At 36.1% G+C, this 17,032-nt stretch overlaps 1 protein-coding gene across 1 annotated transcript in view; it reads right to left on the bottom strand.

Moving 5' to 3' along the window:
- Nucleotides 1–17,032, bottom strand: part of DTWD2 (DTW domain containing 2) — a gene marked incomplete at its 5' end in the record, with an annotated part of 72,456 nt that overhangs the window by 41,122 nt on the left and 14,302 nt on the right. Inside the window, 2 exons of the mRNA XM_083883606.1 lie at nucleotides 623–717; nucleotides 6,449–6,539. Of these exons, the coding sequence (XP_083739732.1) occupies nucleotides 623–717; nucleotides 6,449–6,539 (186 nt within the window). The remainder of the gene's footprint in view (nucleotides 1–622; nucleotides 718–6,448; nucleotides 6,540–17,032) is intronic.

Here is a 17,032-nt window from a genome sequence, read left to right as displayed (position 1 = left end):
ATTCGTGATTTCTGAAAATGTATGTGGTTAAACTTCACCGACATTTGTACCAAGACCTGGTTTCTAAAGTTTCGCTTCATCTAATGAAGATTAAAGATGCTATATGGGAAAGCAATCTTTTCCAAGAATATTAGAAAAAAAAAATTAAAAGTTCTGAAAGCCATGCTTTCTTATGATTAATTTTAAGAGGGAGAAGAAAGTGATATATTTTTTTCAGATTTTAAGAGTTTCTCACCACAAGGCTGATTTCTCATTTTACACACTTAAGTAAAAACTATTAGTTTTACTTCCCTGACACCAAATGGTAAGTCAGGTAAGGCAAATCAAGAAAGAACAAAACAGAATAGCAAGACAGACCTAGTATTAGCAAAGAACAGAACTGAAAACAGTTAAGAGTTTGAAAGTAGCCATCTGAAGACTCCAAGAGCACAGAATTGAGAATATAACCTCAGGGAAGAATATCAAGTGTTTCTGACTACCTTTGGAAATCAGAAGCTTATATCAAAAGTGAGTGTGCACTTGAAATAAAAATTAAGAACACTGTTGACTATTAAAAAGACACTGAAAGATATATTCCTATAATTTACAGAGAACCAAAAAATGGACGGGCAATCCTTCTCACCTGTCTTCATTAAAACGTCGACCAACCAAAATTTTACATTTTTCTGGAGGGAGACAAGCTGCCAGCAAAGGTACCGTTCTTAACACTCGACTTTCCTGTAAAAAAAGAAAAGTTACTTTTGAACAAAATCAAGAAAGGCTTCAATGAATTGTTAATGTTTTCATTTCCTGTCAAATTCTGTTGGCTACAGATAGAGAAAACATTTAGGAGGTAACAAGACAAAAAATCTTCAGGAAAAACAAAATCTTGATGCTTCAAATTATATTGTTTTGATTGACAGTATTGAGCTTAGTCTCAACTAATCTATGATTACCATCATAAATCTGAACAAGGCTATCAGTATAGAAAGCAGTAACCAAACTTCAGAGAAAATCACAGAATAATAAACAGTGGGCAAAAAAAAGCACCAGCATTAACGTAATAGTATCAGGATCAGTAGAAATCTAAGGTAGGGCTCAATTTCCACAAACAGATGATTTTTTAAAAAAAAGTATGGGCTGCATGAGAACAGAGAGTGTGAAACACAAACATTCTGCTGTCACTTCATTTCCGAGTAGCCTGGACAATGACACCTACACTGCCACAAAGACCCTGTCTCCTGCCATTCAGGCTGTGGTGACCAAGCACTTGTATACATCTTTGTGCCACAAATGAGGAAGGTGACCACCATGCCTGGCTGGGGAGCAGGGGCTCTTCATTTCTCAAAGAGCACTAAAGAGAGCTGTGTTGAAGCAAGGCATCAGAAAATAGTGGAAGAAGGAAATAATGGCAGCTGAAGCAAACCTCAAACAGAGCATTTCTGTGCTTCATTTAGCAGAGCTCACAATTAACTTTCGTCTAGACAATGATTAGTACAATTTGAGATCAGTTTGTGAGATGTCAAATTTTGTTTTCCCATCAAGGAAGCAAAGGCATAGTTTCATCTTGCACTTAGTGAAGACAGCAAGCCAACACCAAAAATGGAAGTTTCAGTTTCTTTATTTCTCATAAGATGAACAAAAGAAGGTTATTAGCTAAATCTAGCAGGAGGTAAGACACTAGATCTCAGGTAAGATCACAAAAGCCCTAAACCCAGTAAAATAAATTAGTTCATACAATATTCTCATCCTGAATGTGTCAGGATTCAGATAATGAACATCCAAACATCAGTCCCTAAACCACCAGATTAATTAATGAAACCGAGAGGTAGGGGGGTAAGGTTTGGTCTGCCTTTTGATTTAAGAGCCATATCTCAACAACACAGTATTTGTGAACACATGAGGCCTGATTAACTCATTCTTGCCATATGTTTACTTCCACAAATATCAATGTGCAGCTGCCTGCACTCTCACACTGTCTTGCTACCAAAGTATAGTTAAAATAGTTTTGTGAAGACTTATTACTGTTGCCTAAAACTTTTATTAATTTTGCTTTTTCTGAACCTTATCTACTGATCCTCTAAAAATAAAACATCATGGAGTTGAAGGTGTAGTTGTCCTGCTACATCCACCACCATTTTTCAAGGCAGCAGCAGCATGAGGTCTCCAAGGGACAGGTGATGATCAAAGTAACTTGGGAGTGAAGTGCCAGCAATGGGAGAGACAAGTATTCTTCAAACTGCCATCAATTTCTTCTACCTCAGCAAAGCAGAATACGCCATCGACAGTGGTACCATATTATTTGTCTTCATTTTATCATAATTAAACAATATTCCAATTCAGTAGTTGGAGGCCTCCCTTCTTCATAATAATTTAAGAAGTGGTAATAAAGGAACGGGAAGAAAATCAACTATTTGTCTCTGATAAGCAAAACCAAAAGAGCTGTCATCAGTCAGGAGAAAGTTATTAAACTGCTCTCTCTAATGTTATATCCTTACTTGAAAATTACCTGTCATATCAAAGAAATACATTATCTTACCAACACAGGAAACAGATTTTTCCAATTAAAAAAAAAAAATGGAAGCTAAAGCATAAAATGCAAAGCTGAAAGGAATTGAGAAAAGGCTGGCCTCCTGGTGCCCACCAGCCACTCTCCATTCTCAGTGGAATGGGGTCGGGAAATAAGATGTAAATGAACTTGTGGGTTGAAAAGGCCATGGGCAGACACAAAGGAAAATAAATATATTTTATTCTCCATTTCCCATCAGCAAGTGCAGCCACTTCCTGGGAAATAAGGCCTCAGCACATGTAGAAGTTCCTACACAAGCCTCAATGACAGATGCCATTTGCCGCCCAATTTCCCCAGCTCTTACTGCGTTGTCATATGGTATGGAATATCCCCCTGGTCAGCCAGGCTTAGCTGTTCTGGCTACACGCCCTGCAACCTCTTGCCCATCCCCATGCTACTGGCCTTTGAAGGCAGTCTTTCAGGCATGGCCTTGATGCTGTGTGAGCACTGCTAAGCAGTAGTCCAAATACTGGAGGCACAGATCTCTGAGAGCTGCAGCATAAAAAGCTAACTTCCTGCCAGACTCAAGGCAATTTACTTTTGCATTGTGGTTATTTTGTTTTCTGGGAATTTGTGGTAATTTTGGTTACCAGAGCATTATCTATCTAACGAAACAACAGTTCAAACTAATACAAATATTTATTAAAGCCAACTGGTATATATTTCCTTCATGTTTGCTTATGAATTTTTAGGGCAAGCAGAAAGAATTTCCCTCTCACATTTCTTACTGTTCACTAAGAAATACTACATGGAAGAGGTATTATAATGACCAATTCAAAGAAAATGACTGGCTTTAGATTAATATACAGAATCATTAAATAAACAGTCTAAATTTTCTTCTCAGATAGTTAACATGGAAAATTCTTACAGGAAGAAAGGCAGGAAACAAGAAATTTAAACAGACACCTCTGCTATGCTTTGGGGTTCTGTCCCAAGTTACACACATCACTCAGGTTTTGAAAAGTACATAATAGCCTACATCCTACTTGCAATCACTTCAAGAATAATCGAAGGCAAAGGTAGGACAAAAAAGGGGTTTTTACAGGTACACCTAGCTATGCCACTGACCTATGGATCACAACAGCATGCATGAAAAAGGAAAAACGACAAAATTATTTTATCTGCATATATATATATATATATATATATATTTACCTATATGCAAAGAAGAAAAATATATCAGACTGAGCAAATAACTCCACTACCTTTGCACTAGTCTGAATGCTAGGTTTCTATATTTTTAGTTTTTAAATTATACTCATGATGAGCAATGGTACAATAACACTGAGAACAAGTACTTACACCTTGACACAGAATGCCATATTATCCTTGGATTCCTTCACAAATAAAAATCTATATAATTCACGTAGCTATTATGCAAAATGGAAGTCTGACAGTACGATTTCTCACATGTGATCCACTGTTCTACAATAAGTGATTCGTCTCCCCTTCACAATACCTGATACATTCACAGGTCTACCTGGCAGCTTGGCCTCTGGATAACATAAATGTGAAGACATTAGTCACACTAATCAGAGCACAAGAAACGTTTTTCCTGACTTTCTACATTACTATTTTGTCTCAGTATCAGTCTCATTAGCATCATGTGACCACAGTTGAAGGCTTACTTCAATGGACTGCAGACTTCCAAGGCCAGCAATGAAGCACATGGGGGACGACAGTTATGACTGACGTGCAGCACGGGAAAGACATTCTCTACCTGGTTAGTTTAATGGGATATTTTTGAAATGGACTGTTAGAGTGTATCTGTAATGCAAGGGCAGACTGAAGGATCAGATACAGTCCAGAAGGCTCATTTGCCTTCAAGAGTGATTGTGTTTTGAGTATGAGCAGCTACAAGCAAAGGGAACAACTTACCTTCGTCACATATGCCTCTACAGTTATGCAATTGAAGACACCACCTGTGACCAACTAAGATAACATCTCCAAAGATTATTGTGTACGTGTATGATGTTCTTAGCTTCCCACCATTTAATAAGACTTATCTCTTATAAGCCAAGGGCCCTCATGTAGTTGGATAGTTACCATAGTTGTCTTCCAATGATAATTTATTGTATGAATTATTATTACATAATATGGAGTAATGGAAAAACTTGCATTCCATTGTAACAGACAGATGTTGTGATTGCTAAATAATAAAAAATTGTAGATAGCCTTCCAGACAGACACAGGAATGGTGTATTAAATCTAGAAAAATCTGCAAACTTTTTCTAATATCTTCCACCATGAAACAAGAAATTCAAAACAATTAAAATGCCAATTCAGTATCTCTGGCATATTTTTAAACTTATTTTTTCCAGCAAGTGACTTCAGCATATATTTAGGCACTTTTGAAATAAGAAGTAATGGAAGAATATTCCTATTATACACAGTCCATTAAAAATCAGTTTTCCCTTTCAGGGCCCAAATATGTCATGGCTTCTGTTTTATTTCCCTGCAAGAGAATACTTGTTTTAAATTGGATTTTTTTGTATTTGGCTTAAATTCCTCCAGGAAATTACTCTTTGCATGTTGATTGAGCAACTGTGTAATATCAAGCAAACAGCTGGACCAAGAGAGTAGTTTTCTGAATTCCACAGTGTAATTCGCAGACACACCATCTACCCAGACCTGTGTAACTGTGGTACAATTTCTAAATGCCTTATGATCCACATCCATAGGACACTGTCAACCAAAGAGAAAAACATCAATGTATGTTTTCCTATTGGTAAACCAAAACATTCTGTTCTGAAGCTGAACTGTAGTTTTTCATAGGGGAAACAGCTAAGGTCATCACTAAGATAAATAGTCTAATTCATATTTTTAACAGAATACTGACATCAATAAAAAATCACTGCTTTAATCAATACATTTCTCCAGGGCTCAACTCTAAGCACCTCTGTGAGAGACTGTTCATAGAATCACAGAATACTCGGAATGGACCCATGAGGATCATTGAGTCCATCTCCTGGCCTTGCACAGGATACCTCACAAATCATACTACGTGCCATTATGTTACTTAATGTTATTTAATAATAATGTTATTTCATGCTTAAATTTTGTACAAAGGCAAGTAGATTTCAGTTCTGGTAGGACTATACAGTTGAGACACCTTGCACGCATGGAATTACAGAAAAAAGGTGTTATTTCAGAAGATAATCCAAAAGAACTGAACAACAAATACAGCAACTCAAATGAAATGGCATTTAGTCACAAAGTTTAAAAAGAAAAATCATTATATGATTGCCCTGGTTTTGGTGGGGATATAATTAATTTTTTCCTAGTAGCTGATAAAACGTTGTTTTTTGGATCCAGGATGAGAATAATGTTGATTGCAACATTGAAAACATCAGTGTGTTAAGTAGTGTTTACCCTAAGCCAAGGACTTTTCAAGTGTCTCACACTTGAGGCCAGTGAGGACCTGCATAAGAAATCTTGAGGGAGCATGTCCAGGTCAGATGACTCAAACCGGCTAAATACAGATATTTCACACAGAATATCATGCCCAATATTTAAACTGGGGATGGCCAGGACCTGCCAATTGCTGCTCAGGGATGGATTGGGCACCAGCAGATGGTGAACATTGTATCATGCATTGCTTGCTATTATTATTAATATTAGTAGTTTTAGTACTACTACTACTACTACTACTATATTTCACTTTGTTTAATTTATTAAACTGTTCTTATCTCTCTCACAGAAAGCTTTACCTTTTCTCCCTCTGCTTCTCATTCCCATCCCATCTGGCAGAGGGGCAAGTACTGCAGTACTATGTGGTACTCACTGACGACTGGGGTCGAAGCATGACAATGAGCTGACAGCACGGATGTTTCCTCCTGCCTACTATTTGTTGCATTAAGATTTGAGCTCAAGTCCCACAGTCACCACAGCCTTACTCACCTCTGCTGGATGCTGAATAATATACAAGCAGGTGGAGACCTTTAGTGGATGTACAGGCAGGAAAGGACACAGACACACCTTCTGAGGACGGCTACATGGCAAAAGAGAGTGAGAGAACAATAAAAACAATCAGCAGTTTGTGAAGGAAAATATAAATCCATTGCACGCATACATATCGCATTCTTTAATAACTTCCCCTAACCACAATGTATTAAACCTCATACAATTTTCTGTTTGAAACTCTTTTCACTTCTAAAAATAAAGAGGCAAGACTTTCATTGAAACAGCACTTTGAGAACAGTGTTCAGATACTTTCTGTGGTTTGGTTAGGGTTAAAGCACTCTAAAAATTCTGTCACCTTCAAGATGAACAGCTTACTAGCATCCATATCCTTATTAGACATGTCTGTTACTGCTTTCCTAACAAGTTAGTGTCAACAATATGACAAGCTATAATAGAACATACAATATTTACAATTTATATAATATTTATAATGATTGATTAGAATATAACATTTTAGAAGTATACACACATGAAACCCCAGACATGCTCTAATATTTTTTAATTCCATCTATGTTGAAATATGTAGCAGACCTATAGAATGAAAACAGAAAAATCCCTATCAGGAACATCTAATCTAAGTCCAAAAAAAAATTTTTTTTTAAAAATCTTTGGTTCACTGTCTTGAGCTGCTGAAATGATTAGCTGAAGAACAATATCTAAAGAAATTATCTTATGCTTAGTATGAAACTGATGTGCTGAATGATCAAGAATAAACAGAAGCAAAGAAGTAAGTTTGAAGTTGTTCCCAGAGAAATTGAACTGTCACTCCAGAATTCATTCTAGAACACATATTCATGTGCATGGATACAGGTCACTCTAGCTCCTCACGTACATTATTCAACTACTTAGAAAAATGAAGAATTTCTTAATAGTGAAATTACTACATGTATTCATCAATTAAAATCACACCATCTCTGCAAATAAAACTCTATATGCTTAAAAAATACAAAGCTGGTATTTTCAGCAGTGAAAGGGACTTGGAGGAGAATTTCACCTGCACTCTCTTCGTAACCTTTACTGTTAACATTTCATACACAAGAGAGATAGTAAGCAATGATTCACTGCAGCAGATGTGATTCAAATAAGTGAATTCTGAAGACAGGTTCAGATTAAATTCATGATGAGCCTGACTGAGAATGAATTTGCCTTTTCACAAGAGCACACACCCAGACAGATAAACTAAGTAATCTTACAGTGATCCACACCAGTACAACTGTTTCCCATTCAAACATTAATATTTAATAGTAAATGGCAGCATTATAAAAAGGCAGTAAGAACTGATAAGCTCCTCTTTATCAGTTGACAGCCTGTGCTGATTTAAAACCTGTACTTCAAGACCCAACTACTGAGGCACAGAGACTATTCCCTTCTCCACAGGACATACAATTAAAGGTTACCTAACACCAGCCTAAAGCCAAAGTAAGGATGTGGGGAATGTTGATGCAAGACAAGGAATTGGTTCTTCTCAAAATAAGCACTAGGAAAAACTAATGTTAAATATTTAGACTAAAAAGCTCACAGACAATAAACCAGCCTAATGACAAACTGGAAATTATTCTGATACACTCTTCTGGTGTACTGTTCCAGTAGCCTGCTGTCCGGCTTTCCTTTTAGTACTTGGCATTTTCCTGCCACTAATGCTGCAAAAATTTGGCACATTCTGTTTGTATTAATGGCCAGGGTTTGGGCCTAAAATTAAGCACTCAGTAACCTGACTATTCAGTGGGCTCCCCAAGGGACCTTCAATGTGAATGAACTGAAAACAACTGAAAACAACCTGGGCTGTTCTCCAGTGCAATACCTTTGCCTTTTTCTCAAACATTCTCATATGTGAGCAATTTAAACAGAAGTTTCTGTTTTGACAGATTTGTTGCTAGAAGCAACAAATACTGCAGAGGCTGTTGGTTGCCTGATTGTTGGTGTCCTGATTGTTAAGTCAAAGTTCATCCTCTTTTTGATCACCAGGTATATCAGAAAATCAGGTGTGTGTACAAAGTGTGATTCCTTGGTCTCTCCTCAATAGCCCGTTCACTCCAACAGCTGGTTTCACTTACAAGATAAGTTGTTAAAGTTCTCCCCATTATGACATTTTCTGCTGAAGGGAGAGGAAAGCATGAAAATCCACTAAAGCAAGCTGTTCCAAAACAGTTAGCTGTTGACTTCAATCCCATGAGCTACACTTTCATTACCTCCTGTAAGCACACAGAAAGAGCTTCCAGCAATTTCTGACCTCAGGGTGTTTAATTATAACAAATTCCACTAGCTATAACTTACTTACTTTCAAGTCTCCCTTTGGTATACACTTTTTTGTATTTTCCACAGTGGGTTGGATTTTTCACAGATAGTTTTTTAAGCTTTGTTAATCTCACTAGAAAAAAAAATAAGCAAACCCAAATAAAAAGAAGGAAATTACCTGGAAAGTAAGTATTTTCAAATAGCTGGAAAATAAATTCTGCCTATAATTTGATCTGTAGGGAGCAGAGCACAGACTAGGACAAATAAAGAATTTCCTCATATAATTTTATTACTTACATATGCATATACATCACTTAACTTTAAGCACCCAATTAGGTACCTAATTATGTTGAATACATGCTTTTACAACCCCATCCTGAGGGCACAAGATTCACTTCTGTAATTTTACTTTGGAACCTAACAGTTATTTGTGAGACAAAAAAACCTCAACATTATTCCTTCATGAAACCAACATTACCTAGCAGCCTACATCTGTGGGACAGGAAGCACTGCAGAACAAACCAAGTTCTGTTCCACCCCCACAAAAGCTGCTTTTGCTCTGAGAAAGGCCACCTAGCCTGAAAAGGCATTTGGTCTTTTTCTTTTGTTTAAAGTTGCTGTTTTAGTCTCGCCCTACATACACAGCTAATGTTACGGAAGAGAAGGAGCAGCACCAGGAACTTCTTTAACACTGAACATCAGCTTTCTCATTTCTGGAAGTCAAAGTAGCAATCAGCTCTAGTCATGAGCAGTAGTGTTCAGAATATCAAGCGAAGGGTTTGTGGGTGGGGATTAGGATTTTAAGGAGGATAATTTTTGTTGTATTATTCCCCCGTATGCAATTTCAGTACAATTCAAAGCTACCCAAGTGGATTCTTCCTTGTTTTTCAATACAGCTTTTCTAATCTAAAAACTCATGAGGAAGTAACTCACCACAATGGAATGACTAAAAGAAAAAGAAATAATCATTCCATATCTTGCAAGAGTGTTCCAGATGAAAAACACAGCCACGCACATGTATTGACTTCATAGCTTTCTTTCCATTATTTGTATCTAAATTAATGATACTCAGAATAACATTAAGTCTATCTTCCAGCAGAACTGAATCTGGACAGTGGACTATGGTGTCAGGTTTAGTGCAATTCTTGTTTCTGGGCAGAGATACTCTAAAAGTAAATATGCTGTAGCCTGGAAAATAGTGAGCTAATTCTGAAACTCTTTCCAACTGTCTATATTATTTTACTGCAAATACATCCTCACTTGCTTCAGAACTGAATTTTATCTTGCTACATTTCCAAAATCTTTCTCTGAGAACAAGCATCATTCTGTGAATGCAAGTGAGTATACTCATACACCCATACTCAGAAAACTACAGGTAGGTTATTCAAGAATTTAAACCCAAAGCAAGCAAAAACTAACAAAGTTAGTTTTATGTTCAGCATTTGTAGAAATTTGTATGGAAATATACAGAGATTGAGAGTGCCAAACACAGTTCTAGAAACAATGCTTCCAATATTAAAATAAGGCAGAAGATGACGATTTTTAACTACTAACACTTGTAGCAACATATTCATGTCACAACACATACTTCCAATGTCAGGGCCCAGACTATATTTTCAAAAAAACATGCCTGCCAAAACAGAAATGGCTGCTTCAAGTAAATTAGATTTCTCTACTGTTTTTGTCAAAACACCAAGGTCTTCAAGGCCAAAACACACCTGAGAAATCTGCAGAAAAACCATAAAGTTACCATATGTTTGTTTTATACTAATGCTTTTATGCATGTTTTATACTGACACAAATCCATTACACCCATGCGTTAAAACAACATTCAGGAATTTTACAAAGCTGTGTGTGGGAAGTTTAAAAGGAGAAGCCCATTTATTTCTAAAAGTTTGAAAACTAATGTTATTTTTTTGCTACATTTATGTTAAACTAAAAATTGATTTAAGATGACATTTTGCATTGTCCACCTTAAGCACTATACCTATAGAGGGAACATAAAAGAAAAAGTGGATTATACATAGATAAGTAGACCTTATGTATAGATATGTATAAAGTTATGCATATGCTTTCAATAAATACTCCTGTGAAAACAGCGGCTTTAATGCCAGGCAGTTCTCAAAAATGCAGATCAGTTGAAAAGCGTTACTAAGAAAGGATGAAATAATTAAACACAGAACATTATTACGACACTACACAAACCTCTGGTGTGCATTCTGAGTGCTGGAGAGGCCCGATCAAAACCTGGGGTAATTTTTCATGTCATTGGCACTGTCTAGGTTTCGTCTAGGCTTATTTTGGATATTCTTTACTTAAGCAAAATTTAAAGCCTTAGTTTTAATAGGGTTTCCTGAGAAAAATCAGGCATAGAAGGTTACTCCAACTTTACTGCATTACACTTCCCATTTCTTCCTCCCATCTCTTTCAAAAGACTTAGAAACTCACTGGTCGTGAGGCATAAAAATTTAAAATTAAATCCTTACAAATTTCATTAGGAGTCAATAGCGACATAAAACACAGTATCAGAAACACAGGTGAAGGGAGAATCAAGAACAATAATAAAACACTTCCTCTTCCATTTGATAATCTGTGTAACACCAGCTTCCTGGCAAAGAAAGAAGGAAACAAAACATAACAAACAAACAAAAAAGGCATACTGCTGAAGTTTTGTTTCCCACAAGAAGTTACAAATAAATAAAACAGGTGTATGGGTTGGTTTTGTTTTGGTATTTTAGCCTTTTAATGGTGCAACCAGTAAATTTAATGGAACATATCTTTGTTCCCTGAGTAAAAACATTCACTTAAATATGTGTGCACAGGAGAAACACCTAATACAAATCACAGTGAAAACCTTCTTTTCAAAGAAAAGATTACACACAATAATGGGAAAAAACTTGTTTCCATGCTACCCAACAATATGAATCATCTATTTTGCAACAAAGTGCAACAAAAATGCACTATGTAAAGAAAATTTAGTTATCATGTACAAAAGGTTTGTAACCTTTTCAACACAATAAAGACAGCAACTTTAAGCAATAGAACACAGAAATAAACTAACTCAGCTGACGTGAAATCTAGAATACTTGTTCTAATTCATATAATAATTTCTACCACAGCTATCCTAGAAAAGCTGTGGAGTCATTTGGTGTCTCTCCATTTTGCAGATCATTTTCCAACGCGTATCAAATGTGCACTGTGCCAAACACCTTGAGCCCCTAAGTTTGACTATCAGGGCTCCATACACCACTATCAGCTTCCTCATTTTACTGCTCCAGAGTGCCAGCCAAAAAAAAGGTATCCTCCTAGAAACACTCATTTAGACCAACAGTATCAGTGGATCAACAGCAAAATTACCTGAGTTGGAAAAGATTTTCAAGATCATCTCATTCCAACTCCCTTGACATGGTTAGGGGCACCTTCCAGTAGATCAAGTTGCTCAAAGCCCTGTTCTGGCGCTGAACACTCCCAGAGATGGGTCACCCACAGCTCCTCTGGGATAATTGTTCCAGTGCCTTGCTACCCTTAGAGCAAAGAATTTATTCCTAAGATCTAATTTAAACCTTATTTTATCTCTTTTAACTTATAGATCTAGCTCCTTTTATACTTTAAACCTGTAATGTATTCTGGTACATGTTCCAAAACTTTTCTGACTAGTTTCAAGAAAAGCCACTGAAGTACTAAATATTAAATTAATTAAAATATGCCAGATTAAATTTAGCATTTTGTACCAGAAGACATTTAAGGCAGCACTGCAAATTTCCAAACCAACAAGATCACAAAATCAAACAATTAAAGAGAAGTTACCATTGTATTCAACAAGTTCATTTCCAGAGCACTTTTCTGATAGTTGTACGGCTGATAAAACATAGCATCTGTTCTCCTTGCCATGAGGTACCATCAACACAGCAAACTTGGTCACAGTATAAAGAGGCATGATATGTAACAGCGGCATTCAAAAAGCAATGCAGTATTTTTAGACAAATACTGCCTTTGAACTGACCTGGTATCCCACTGGAACTAACAGACTCAAGGGATGCAGCAGTAGGAGAAGGCAATGGGATGGAGTCAGAGATGTTTCAGAGAAAAAATACAGAAGGGGGACAGGGAGACAGAGTCACCCACCTGCCTCTCAACAAAGCACGCACTACTAGTGAGCAGCGAGGAGATCACAGAACTATTTCCTAGCACTCAGATTTCTTGGCACCAACTCTCAGTAGTTCTCCTGCTCCCTCCTACATGGTATGGTACATGATACATCTCTTTTTCTGTTTTCCACTCTAACTACAGCCTCTTGTGCAAAACCGTGATTTTCTATCATAGTCTATCAATTTGAAAACTTTGCTTTCTTGTAAATTCAAAACAATGTTGGGCCTCTGGCCAGAGCACTGGACAGAAAAGAAAAACCTGAACAAAAAATAAGGTAGTTAATTCACAGAGTCATCAAGGAATACCAGTAGAGACTAAGGACAAAAAGAAACAAGTATTTACATCTGTTTCATGAACAGTTACGTTGTATCACATAATGGGTAGGGGAGAAATTTACAGCAATAAAAAAGATGTCCATTGTCAAAAGTTACTAAGGCATGAAGATACGCTTTTTAGTTCAGAAAATCACAAAACCACTATTCCTATCAGCCATAAATATCACTCTACAGGTGCCTTGTATTTATGATGATCCCTAGGCACCTGTTATTCATTGTTTAGCTCTCCACCACAGAACCTGATGTCTGACCCATTTGCTCTGAGTATGGTTTGCTGACACAATTCACTATTAAAAAAAAAGGAAGCAATAGACCATTATCCAGCTCCTACAGTCAGCAGGAGACCATAAAGCTCAGCAAGGTAAGTATTGAAAACTAGACTAGAGATTGTATGTGGTTCCATTTTAACATTTATTTTCAGAGGAACCCAATATATTCCAGGAATTATATTCTGAGCTCTTACTGGAAAAAAAAAAAAAAAAAAAAAAAAAGGCAACAAACCTATCTCAAAAACAGCTGAGTTTTCAGCTGTTGATAGCCAGCTACTAGAATTGGGATTTACATCACCAACTCATTTCTTCTTCAGCACCAAACAACTATCAGCTTGTAATGACTTTCAGTCGAAGTTCAACTGGTGTGGTAGATTTACGACTAAAAAGGCAACTTTCCAGAAGTAAGGGACAGGAGCAGTCACCTAGCTCATAACAAGCTCTCAGTTTTCATTAAGGAAAACCTTCCTATTTTTTTGAAAAATTATGTCAGTTAGTGCAGTTCTCCAAAAATTAGGCAAATAAACATACATACATACATACATATATTTCTCTTTAGAAAATGCATATCTGTAAAAATATCCAAAATTATTAAAGGAATTTTTTCTTCCAAGTATCTAATAGCTTATGTATCATTACAAAAACTTCTATTATTTTGTAGCACCATATTTTTCAGTGTTTTTCAACACTAAGTAAATAGTACAAGAAATGTTTAACCTCATCATCAGGATGATGAGTAGCAGCACATATCCAAGACACAGTATCTAGAGAATTACCAATTATGGGTGAAGTGGCTTTTATGGAGAAGTCTGTAGCACTACAGTGACATGTAATTATACTGGAAGAATTTTAAATTAATTTGGACATTTTCTTTAGACTTTGACACTACGATAGGAAGCAACAGGCTATCCAACAAAATTAGTAGATTCTTTAGTACAGCACGCCATCTTTAATAAGTAATCTTTTGCATATTTCTATGCTGAATGTATACAGACAAAAATCAATATATTTCAAAAATGTGGACAAAGGCAGCATGAATCTTATTGAAGGCTTTTAAGTTGTGCTGTGTTCTCAGGTGTCCATTTCCCAAGGCAAATAAGCTTTCTGCCTGACCAATTAAATCACAAATAAAGGACAAACAAGTTCATTTGGGGATTTTTTTTTCAGCCTGGAATGTTCATCACAGCTTTACAAGCCTAATCAAAACATATCCAATACAACAAATATCTTCTAGTGCTTTAAAAGAGAAAAGATAGGAAGAGGAAAAGAACAAAATATCCACACTGTATCATTTTCTGAACTTATTACAGGGAAAAATACTTTGGCAGGCAGCTTTCCTTGTAAATAACTTAAATTAACAAATCAATAGGAGAACGTTCTTTCAACAGCTTAACTGTTTACATTAAAGTTGGCTGTGGTTTCCACTGGAACTAATAGGAGTAAATAAATAAAATAGCATTTAGCTTATGCAGCACTGCAGGCATTAGAGAAAGGCCAGGAAAGCCAAAAACTAATGAGCCTGAGATTGTTGACATTTTCATGCATCTTGGCTCTACTGTCTGGCAAAATACCTGGCACCCTGACAAGCTTGATGCCAGACAGCTAACAGAGCTTTAAATTTGTTGAAGAAGGTGAAGCAGTAATGGCATTTAAAGTGTGTCATTAAGACATTAAGAAGTTAAGCTCAAGCCTTACACTGCCATCTAATAATTCCCAATCTGTTTCACAAGTTTAGATGCAAAGAAAAGACTAAGCAGAAAAACTGTGTAACCAAAACATCTAATGAAAAACTCCAGAAATTCCCAGGGAATAGAGGAACCCACCAATCCAAGTAAGAAAAAGAAGCAGAGAAAAAGAAAATCCAACAATACAGCACCAGCATCTTGGGCCTGCTAGGCTTGATAGTCCCTTGTGCACCTGCACAAAGAACCTCTCCACAGATGACACTCAGAATCTGCGGCTGACTCCTCCTCTTTTTCTCAATCGAGTAGCTTGGTGTGAGGGAACACAGGTTCTTTATCACTCATGTATAATAAAGGCTCATAATTAACACTGCAGTGAGACAGGGAAACTGAGATTAAGACACTGCTAACAGCAGCCACTGACAGTACATTTCGGGTGCAGTGAGGTGTTCAAACAGCAACCGAAGTAAATGAAGTCTATAAATCTCAAGTTAAATTCACCTAAAATATCCCTGCACTGTTGTTTTGTTATTGTTTGTCATTGCTTGTTGTTTCTTGATCAAAAAAGGATGTTATAACTTATCATTAAGGGTAACATTGCAAAACTCTAAGCAGGCAAGAATAAAAACTTCTAACACCAAATTTCTATGTAGAGTTTTTTTCAGTTTTAAGTTTTAATAAAATGAGCAACAGTGTCTTTAAAAAACACTGACCAAATTTCAATAAAACTGCCCTTTCTATCACCACAAAAGCAAGAGGTCTTTTCATATTTGAATTTAGGTTTCCTGTGCAACTTCATTATATAGTGCTTTAAACATAGAACCTAATGAAATGTATACTTTATTTTTTAATAACAAAAGTAAGTCTGAATCCCAGTTTGAAACAAGCAGAAAATAAAAAGGGAGTTAAATTAAAAGCTCACTTCTGTACCAAATGAAGTCAAGGGAATTCTGTCATTGATTTTTAATGAAAGCAGGTTCAGCACCCACACATATTTCAGAAGTTAAAAGAGCTAAGTCCTTGTGTCTCTCAATCCACAAAACAATGCTATACTCTGTCACTTCCAGCCAAGAATTTAACCTTTATTCCTTTCAAAAATTAAAAAAACCCCCTACCCTATTAAATGAAGGTACTGTTATAATTTATTACGGTAAAACAGAACACACAACAGAACCTCCTTTCTAAATAATATTTAGCATTAACACAGAAGTAGATAATGTCTATCAGACAAAACTCCTTTAAAGAATATACACTCCTGTTAAAAGAAAGATTCTGTCGTTTATCTTCAACTGAATGCAAGCAAAAATACAGTTAATGGTGCTTCATATGATGAATAAATTGTATTATGAAAATGGTTAAATATTAAATAGAATCTTAATTAAAGTATTCTAGAATAATCTTCATTACTGCCATAGATGGTAGAAGAATGGAGTTGTTTTTTATACACAAAGAAAACTTCAGTATAGTTCAACATTATAAAACCATACAAAAAAGTCCGTGTGCAGACAATGTTCTCTTCTGACCTCCTGAGGCCACTCCACTGTAAGAGCACTTTAAAGGCTACACTGCACTCTAGTGTCTCTTTCCTGAATAGCAGCCTTTCAAATATACTGATTCCGATCTAGCATCAATCTTATTAAAAGCAATCAGTTTCCCGGTATAATACAACAATACGATGTATTTTTAAAACACTGTACCTGTTATTTAACAGTAAAAAGTTATTTCTTTTAAATAAGTTGATTTTTAAAATAAGTTGAATTCAGAACATTTATTTTATTCAACAAAGCATCAAATTCATTAAGCCATTTTAAAGCTTTTTCCGGATACTGGAAAATGCTGCTTTTAAGGTAA

This window comes from Zosterops lateralis (genome assembly GCF_965231275.1).
Source record: "Zosterops lateralis genome assembly, chromosome: Z".
Taxonomy (NCBI): Eukaryota; Metazoa; Chordata; class Aves; order Passeriformes; family Zosteropidae; genus Zosterops; species Zosterops lateralis.
Note: the sequence above shows the minus strand (reverse complement) of the source record. Positions and strands in the feature narration are given on the sequence as shown.